Source organism: Muntiacus reevesi, chromosome 12 (assembly GCF_963930625.1).
Source record: "Muntiacus reevesi chromosome 12, mMunRee1.1, whole genome shotgun sequence".
NCBI lineage: Eukaryota > Metazoa > Chordata > Mammalia > Artiodactyla > Cervidae > Muntiacus > Muntiacus reevesi.
The window spans coordinates 19,066,326-19,075,308 of record NC_089260.1 but is presented as its reverse complement, the minus strand read 5'-3'; the positions used below and the strand labels follow the sequence as shown (position 1 = coordinate 19,075,308).

At 53.9% G+C, this 8,983-nt stretch overlaps 1 protein-coding gene across 1 annotated transcript; it reads left to right on the top strand.

The window, feature by feature from the left end:
- Positions 1-2,325: 2,325 nt before the first annotated feature.
- On the top strand, positions 2,326-8,618 carry KLF10 (KLF transcription factor 10). The gene is made up of 4 exons (XM_065903194.1): positions 2,326-2,684; positions 5,446-5,682; positions 5,791-6,706; positions 6,999-8,618. Exons 1-4 carry the CDS (start codon positions 2,646-2,648, stop codon positions 7,256-7,258), a joined length of 1,452 nt encoding a protein of 483 aa, XP_065759266.1. The 5' UTR covers positions 2,326-2,645; the 3' UTR covers positions 7,259-8,618.
- Positions 8,619-8,983: the final 365 nt, after the last annotated feature.

Genomic DNA, 8,983 nt, shown 5'->3' with positions numbered 1-8,983 from the left:
CCAGCGGGACTGGGGTGGGGGTTGTGTGAGGGGAGTGCAGGTTATTTAATCCAAGCAAGCACTGAAGACAAATGACATAGAGTGATATTTGAGGGGTACAAGCGGAAAGTGAGGGGTGCGAGACACTTCTGAGGCAAAACTGCTCAGAACTGGGAACCAACTGAGGAAGACAGTGAAGGCTGGATGGACGGGAGATGAGAAGCCCATACGGGAAGGAGCAAAACAAGGACTTTAGTTTGGGTTCCTTTCAGCCTGAGGTGCCTGGGCACCATCCTTCTCTGAATCTCTAGGAATGGTGGTACCACCACACTGTTCCTCCTACCCCTTTTCTTTCCTGTTTTGAATCACTCCCACAAGCCAGAAATGCTCCCTGCTCCTCAGCGTGCAGGAGAACCACGCCAGCAGGCCCCACTGTCCTGAGGAAGGGACCGAGGAACCTGGAGGGCCGGCTGCGGCCTCCCCGGGGGAAGCTCCCTGACAGGAAGGCAGGCTGGGAACAGACAGGAGCTTCCTCCGCTGCAGCAGGTGCCCAGGGCCAGCTGCTCCAACATCCCCCAGGCTCACATCAACAGGATGGGACAGCCCAGCGGAAGGAAGCCCGCAGGGAGGGACGCCCGCGCTGCAGACAGAAGCCGGGGCAGGGGATGAAGGGGAGACAGGAAGAGCTGCCTGAGCTGCTGAGCTGGCGCCCCTCCAGCAGATTCAGGAGAGGCAGTGACAGGCGGCCATTCAGTCCTCCTTCCCTCTCTCAGTGGGCGTCTCTAGCCCTGGTTGATCCTATTATTATTACTACTACTGTTGTTGGCTAGCCTGGGCCTGTTTCTAAAATATTTAATTCATTGATTTTCCTTTTTTTTTTTTTTTTCTTTCTGGCCATGCCCGGAGGCTTGTGAGATCTCAGTTCCCCAACCAGGGGTTGAACCCAGGCTATGGCAGTGAAAGCACCCAGTCCAAACCACTGCACCGCCAAGGGATTCCTTAGTTTATTCCTTTTCTATACTCATTTTGAGATTATTGGGAAAGAAAAGACACTTACATCATCAGCCTTTCAGTTACACAGAGAAGTGAGGCAGCTGGAGGGAAGGGCAGTGATTTCTGCCCCCTGTTAGCCAGTCCCAAGGAGTGGCTTTAAGTTTGCTTTAAGCTGCGCTATCACCTCCTCTCCAACAATAGCTGTGTACAGGGGGCCAAACGGCTAAAAGGGAGCCGAAAAGGAGCCAGAGCAGAACCATAGGCTTGCAATCCGGAGGCCCCGGACTGCCTCCGACCTGGTTCGGGACGGGGATTGCGGAGGTGTGGCTGGGGCTTTCGCGGGACCGACAGCAGGGGGTTTCGTGACTTCGATTGGGGAGTATTCCCACCGCAACTCACTCCCAGGCGTGCCCTGTCTGGCGCCTCGTGACCCTAGAAGACCCCGCCCCTCCCCACCCCCACAAGCAGTTTCCCAGCAGGGCGTTTCCGGAGGCCGTGGCCCAGGGTAGGTGTGGGGGTAGGGTCTACCTTTGAAACAGCTTGTAGACTGTGATTTAAACTTTACACCGAGCTCAAAACTCGGTTCTGCAACAGTCGGCTCCAGAGAAAGATTAAAAAAAAAAAAAACTCCGTCCTATGGCTCCCCATCACCCCCACTGGTCTAGTTTTCGGGGCTTCCTGCAGTCCCCACACCATTCTCTCCACAGCCCTGGAGGAAGGATGGGCGGGGCGGACGGAGGCGGGCAACGCCGCCGGCAGTGCAGATGGAGAGGGCGAGCCAGCGCCTGCGGCCCGGGCGTGGGCGGGGGGCCGCAGGAGCAGGTGTCCGCTCAGTGACAGGATTCCCTTCCCCTGGCCTCCCTTCCCTGGTGCTACCCACGGTTCAGCGAGGCAAAAACCCAGCAAATGCTCCAGAAATGCAACTCGGTCGGTCACCAGGCTCTCCTTTCTCGCCAGACGCGCAAGAGGACGGGGCGCTTCCAAATGCAAATCTCTTGGCTCTGGACCCTTGGCTTGCAGCCGCCGCCTCCCCCGCATGGCCACCCGGCGTCCCGCCCACCCCGCGGCGGCGAAGCCCGAGATGGGACCTCGCCCGCGGATGGGGAATGGGCGGAGCGGGCATCCCTCCCCATCTCCCACGTGGGCCCGGCTCTCCGCAGAGAGCCTGGGCGCGCCGCGGCGGCCGCGCCTCCGGGCTGGGCCCCAGTTCCTGGCGCCGCCCCCACCCCCGGGCCAGGGAAGGGGACTGCAGGCCGGGGAGGGGGTGTGGGGGTGGGTGAGGGGTGCGGGCCCTGTCCACAGAGTCAGGTGGTGGCGGGAGTTCCCTCGGGCTGGGCCCGGGGAAACGCGCTGCCGGGGGGATTGTGTACACGCTCCACTGACACAAGCTTCACGCTGCCGGGCAGCCGCTGATCACGCGTGGCCCCGCGAGCCCATTGGCCGGCGCCTCACACACCTTTGTCGCTGATTGGCCGACCTCAGGCTCCGCCCCCACCCCCGCCCGCCGCTCGGGGCAGGCGGAGCGGCTACCTGAATGGGGAGGGGGGCAGACGGCGCGGAGCGCGGCGGCGGCGGGAGCGGCGTCGAGTGTCTCTGGGCGCCCGTCTGTGGCCAGGCAGCCAAGGACAGCCTTGCAGCCAGTCAGCTTGTCGCCGGCGGCCGGGTACCCAACCATGCTCAACTTCGGCGGCGCTTCTCTCCAGCAGGCTACGGTAAGTCACCTGGGGATGCCCCAAGCCCTTCTCTTGCCTCGCTGCGTCCGGGGAGACCCCCGAGCCCCTGACATCAGCCTCGCCTGACGACGGAGGTTGCAGGGGAGTCGTGGAAGAGGAAGAGGGGCTTCCCGCCTGCAGACTGGGCATTGGTGAGGGCGTGTGTGTAGCGGAGGGGGTGGTCTGGAGAAGCAGGCTGGGAGCTAGAGGCGAAGTGAGAGAGTCTCGCTCGAGGTGTAAGGAGGGAAGGGGGCAGCTCCGCTGGGAGGCTGGAAGCAGGTGAGGGGGGGAGATGGCCGGAGGGCCGGGAAGAGTGAGGAGACGGGGTCTGGCTGCCCAGTCAGCGAGAATAGGAGGCGTGGAAGTACAGGAGGGGGGGACGAGGGGGCTACCCTGCACCTGGCGCCGGGGGGAAGAGATGCCTCCGTCTGGGTAAGGAATGCGCCCCAGGCTGGGAGGGGGCTGCTCTCGAGCATGTGAGGGGTGGGGAACCCACCGGAGAGGAGAGGGGGACTCCCCATCTCGGGGGGTCTTGAACTGAGGCTTGCAGGACTGGGGCTATCCAGCAGACAGCGGGGGGTGGTGGGCTGTGGGGAGGGGCACCCGGCGTGGATGCAAGGGGATAGCACGGGGGTTGGGGAGTTTACCCCACCTCAGACGTCTGGAGGGGACTCCCTTATCTCCGGAACAAGCAGGCAGGTGGCCTCCTCCGGAGGACGCCTTGGCGGGGGAGGGGGCTGGGAGCCGCCTAGGCGGCAGTAGATGGAAGGGGAGGGAAGCGGGACCCTAGCATCGGGGTGGGGAAGGTGGGCGGGGGGGGAGCCGGGGCTGCGAGACGCGGGGGCCGCGCGCCGAGGCGGGAGCCGCCGGCCGTGGGGCCGCGCGCCTGGAGCCGGGCCTGTTGGGGGCTGCACGTCTGGGAACTCGTGGAGATGCTGGGCTCGGCGCGGGGGTGGTGGGGGGCCGGAGCTGCCGGAAACCGCGGGGACGCGGGGGCGCCGCGTCTTCGGGGCGAGTCGGGGTGGTCTGAGATCCCGCGGGCGGCGTGGGCGGGAAGCGCCGAGGGCTCGGCCGGGTCCCCGGGGGCTGCGGCCGGAGGAGGGCGGGGGCCGGGTTTCCGCGGGGACCTGTCTCCTCCTCCAGCAGCTGAGGCGGAGGCTGGGGGGTGGGCCGGGAACGGATGCGCCCTGGGAGCTTCTCGTCCCCGAGTGACCCAGCCCGGGCCTCCGCCAGGGCGGGAGCGAGGCCCGGCCCCGCTGTCGGTTCCTAAGGGAACGGCGGGGAGCTGGAAGGGGCGGGCGCGCCGGGAGCCGGGCGCCTGCGGCCCCGCCCCTCCCCGCAGGCCCGGGCGCGCACGGCCGGGCGGTTGGCGGCGGCGCCCGCGGCCCCTCCCCCGGGCCGTCGCGAGGGCGGGGGCCCCGCGGGCTCAGGAAGTAGGTGAAAGGTGACGGCGCGGCAATTCCCAGTTCACGTTTCCTGCGCCGCCCCGAGCAGCCGCTGATCACGCTTTGTTCACATGCCTCGCCCCCCCTCACTCCTCCTCCGCGCCCCCGCCCTCCGCCGCCCAGCCAATCCCAGCCCGGGCCGCCCGGCCGGCTGGCCAATGACGGGGGTAGGGACGCGGGGACGTGCGAGCGGGCGAGGAATGTTCCCAGTGACTCACCCGCGAGCCTCATTGAGGTTAGGGCGGCCCCATCCTCCCGTCCCCGCCAGCGAGGATCTCCCCCGCCGCCTGCCCCCGCCCCTTGTCTGCCTCCCCCCGCCCCCTCCGGCCCACGCCCGCGCCTCCGCCCGCGCTTCCCTTTCCTGCCTCCCTCGCGCCCCACTCCCTTTCCTCTCCCCTCCCGGCTTCTCTTCCTGCCCTTCCTAGCGCTCACTCTCCTTCCCTCCTGCCTAGCCTTTTCTCTTTTTTTTCCTTTTGCACTGGCGTCTTGAGGCTTTTACACATACATGCGCTGTCCGTTGCAGCTTACGTAAAAGGCGCGCGATTATGCAATTACATTGTTAGCTATATTTCGAGAGCAGTAATAGCTTCTTAAAGGTTTCTACACGAAGGGTTTTTAAACAAGAGTTGAGAACAATTCCTAGCAACGTAAAGAATATTTTTCGGTGTTTTTACACAATCTCTACTTAAACCAAAAAATGGGATCGCGTTAATGGAAAATTGAAGAGATGGGAGGTGGTAACCATTTTAGTACAGTTTAAGCAACTTTAGTATGAAGCATTAAATATCTGATGGGAGGAGCTGTTCAAATAAATACAAAGCATGTGCTGTTATTTTTTTTTTTATCATGGAGCAGTTCTTTAAACAGTTAAAATAAGATTCTATTTTGCCTATTGCAGATTCCTTACAGAGCTTTTTGCAAATTTTGGTCAAATATTAAATTTCCTGATTCTTTTTTGTGCTATTGCATCAACCGGTCATAGACTCCTGTTGCAGTTGGCTACTCTGGGAAGAACATAAAATGTTTTTCTTCTTCCAAGCCAAGCCGTTCTCTTTTGGATGACAAGGGCGTTGATACCTTTAACTTTAGGTCCCCTTGATAGTAATAAGTTCCTTGCAAGATTGTCCATATTCAAGCCTAAGTTTGAGAGGAAGAATCGGAAAGATTTTATCACTACTACTTCATAGTAGGGATGAGAAGAATAAGTTTTATCTTGAAAAGCTGTGCAGATTGTTTAAAAACACACACACACATTACTCTTGAGTGTCATGTGGATGACAACAGCAGCTTATAACATGAGTCTTTTGTGTTTATAGGAGGAAAGAATGGAAATGATCTGTGAAAGATCAAAAGAGAGTGTGTATTCCTGGAACAAAACTGCAGAGAAAAGTGACTTTGAAGCTGTAGAAGCACTTATGTCAATGAGCTGCAGTTGGAAGTCTGATTTTAAGAAATATATTGAAAACAGACCCGTCACTCCAGTGTCTGATACTTCAGAGGAAGAGAATCTGCTTCCTGGTACACCTGATTTTCATACCGCAATCCCAGCATTTGTAAGTATTGTTGTTTCAAAGATGAATGTAAATGATAATGCTTCTTACAGTTTATATCATGGACTCGACTGTTCTTCACGCTGTTGCCTGTGTTTCTCTTCTCTGTAGTGTTTGACTCCACCTTACAGTCCCTCTGACTTTGAACCTTCTCAAGTGTCAAATCTGATGGCACCAGCGCCACCTACTGGACACTTCAAATCATTGTCAGATACTGCCAAGCCTCACATTGCTGCTGTACCTTTCAAAGAGGAGAAGAACCCTGTACCTGCCCCCAAACTCCCCAAGGCTCAGGCAACCAGTGTGATTCGTCATACAGCTGATGCGCAGCTGTGTAACCACCGATCTTGCCCCGTGAAAGCAGCCAGCATCCTCAACTATCAGGACAATTCGTTTCGGAGAAGAACCCACCTAAACCCTGAGGCTGCAAGAAAAAACATACCTTGTGCCGCTGTGTCACCAAACAGGTCCAAACGTGAGAGAGACACAGAGGCAGATGTTGAAGAGAAACCAAGCCCCGCTGCACTTTATGACTTTTCCGTGCCTTCCTCGGAGACCGTCATCTGCCGGCCTCAGCCGGCCCCCGTGTCCCCACAGCAGAAGTCGGTCTTGGTCTCTCCACCCGCAGTGTCCGCGGCGGGAGTACCCCCTATGCCGGTCATCTGCCAGATGGTTCCCCTCCCTGCAAACAACCCCGTCGTGACGACCGTCGTCCCCAGCACGCCCCCCAGTCAGCCGCCAGCTGTCTGCCCACCTGTTGTATTCATGGGCACTCAGGTGCCCAAAGGCGCCGTCATGTTCGTTGTACCCCAGCCGGTGGTTCAGAACCCAAAGCCTCCGGTGGTGAGCCCGAATGGCACCAGACTCTCTCCCATTGCCCCTGCGCCTGGGTTTTCCCCTTCCTCAGCGAAAGTCACTCCTCAGATTGACTCATCCAGGATAAGAAGTCACATCTGTAGCCACCCAGGGTGCGGCAAGACCTACTTTAAAAGTTCTCATCTGAAGGCCCACATGAGAACGCATACAGGTACCAGCCATTTCTTTCTTGCGTCTGAGAAATTAGGGTGATGTTTTTTTGACAGTGATCCCAAATGTAAACCAGGCATGTTAAGAAAGAACTGGCCTTATTAGCCAATTCACTGGGTGGTATTCACCAGTCCACGGTCTTCTAAAAGATTTCATTAAGGTGTTTTTGTTTTAATTTCTCAAATGATGATTCTTTAAAACAGTGTATTTAAGCTTTAAATATAATTTAATACATAAAGGACCATGACTTAATAAATGCAAAGTAGTAAAGATAGGACTTTTTTTTGTTTCAGGAGAAAAACCTTTTAGCTGTAGCTGGAAAGGTTGTGAAAGGAGGTTTGCCCGTTCAGATGAACTGTCCAGACACCGACGAACCCACACAGGTGAGAAGAAGTTCGCCTGTCCCATGTGTGACCGGCGGTTCATGAGGAGCGACCATTTGACCAAACACGCCCGTCGCCACCTGTCAGCCAAGAAGCTACCAAACTGGCAGATGGAAGTGAGCAAGTTAAATGACATTACCCTACCTCCAACCCCAGCTCCCACGCAGTAATAGACGGATGGTGAAGAATCAGACTAACTTTAACTTTGGTCACAGCCAGAAGCCAGTGGTGATAGAAAAATGCTTCCACTGCAGGTCTGTGGCCCTCCAGTGTGGGCTGCAAGCAGAAGCCCCACGGCCTGGGGAGAAGGCCCAGCCTGGGTTAGACGGTAAGAAGTGCTGCGGCCACAGGCAGGACACCGAGTGGCAGGACTCGTCTCTTACCACGTGAGAGAGAGAAGAAAGCTTTTATTCAATATTTTTTGAAGGTTTCAGGTGAGGTCACCCCAACCACCGGTAGCACAGATTTTGAGTTTGTGTGCACAACTTCTTGTTTTACTTTCACCATTTATACTTGAGACCAACTTTTCAATGTGATTCTTCAAAAGCACTGGTTTCAAGAGTATAGAGACTGGAAAACATTACGGTACAGAGATGGAGATGTAAAATTGGTTTTGTATCATCACGAATATTATTATCCTTTCCTAGAGTTACCTTGTTTACTATTCTTAGTCTTTCCATTCAACTTGTGGACGTAGTTGTTAAATATATCTAGAACTAGCATTTTTACACTAGTTGCTGATGTTTGGAATCGAGCAACTGTATATTGCTGAAGAGGTCCCAAAGAATTGGAATCCTCATTAATTTAATTGCTTTGAAATGTAGCTTCAATTTTTTCTTGCGTTTTTGTTTTAAAAGTTCAACAAATGACTATTACTAGGTGTTTTATTATGCTTTGAATCTTAGTTGGTTGCAGTTTCTTGTATAGATGTGAAAATTGTATACCAATGTGTTTTCCATAGACTCTAAAATACACTGCACTTTGTTTAGAAAAAAAATTGAAGATGAAAACATATTGTAAAGAAGGGATATTAAGGATTTTAGATAACTCCTTGAAAAAGATGGCTTAGGTCATCAGTAAAGTACCCTTATGTTATGAGGATATAACATGTGCTTTATTGAATTAGAAAGTTAGTGACCATTATTCACAAATGGATAAATGTCCTGTTAATTTATAGAAGTATTTTTGGGGGGGAGGGGAGAATGTGGAACAAGATAGGTAGAAAAATAGAACATTCACTTTTGTTAACAGTATTTCTGTTATATTCTGTTGTGTAGTGGATGATATACACAGTGGTAAAACAAAAGTCAGCTGTTGAAAATATGTAGTGAAAAATTTCACTATGTCTTTCCATTTAACATTTTTCTCTATATTGGGTATAGATTTCTGCCATCAAAACTTTGGACCCTTGGAAAACAAAAAGGAACTTTTAATTAAAAAAAAATCCTTGTGATTTACAATTTGCACAATATTTCTTTTGTTGTACTTTATATCTTGTTTACAATAAAGAATTTCCTTTGGTATATATAATTGGTTGATTGTATTTATTGAAAACTATTTTCACTTTAACCTTGATGTTGATCACTGTGGTGCTAAGATTTACGATTAATTTCTCTTAAGAACCTCATTCAAAATTCAGGTTTTTGAATGCAGGAGTTTCTCTTTCATGTGAGTAATCAAATTGGCGAGTATGCAGAACAAGGACAGGGAAGTCCCTGGTGGTCAAAAGGTTAGGATAGGACTTGGCACTCCTTGCCAAGGGCCTGGGTTGGGGAGCTAAGATCCTGCAAGCCACGTGAGGTGGCCAAAATAATAATGATAAAATCTAATTAGAAAAAAAAGATATCTACCTATATATTTGTTGATAATATGTGAGCCTACCTTTTCTAAGAAAG

What these genes read in the sequence shown, in the direction of transcription:
- KLF10 (XM_065903194.1), top strand. Translation starts at nt 2,646, where the DNA reads ATGCTCAACTTCGGCGGCGCTTCTCTCCAGCAGGCTACG. An exon ending in CTTCTCTCCAGCAGGCTACG is followed by an intron (nt 2,685 to 5,445) that starts GTAAGTCACCTG and finishes TTGTGTTTATAG; the next exon opens with GAGGAAAGAATGGAAATGAT. An exon ending in ATACCGCAATCCCAGCATTT is followed by an intron (nt 5,683 to 5,790) that starts GTAAGTATTGTT and finishes TCTTCTCTGTAG; the next exon opens with TGTTTGACTCCACCTTACAG.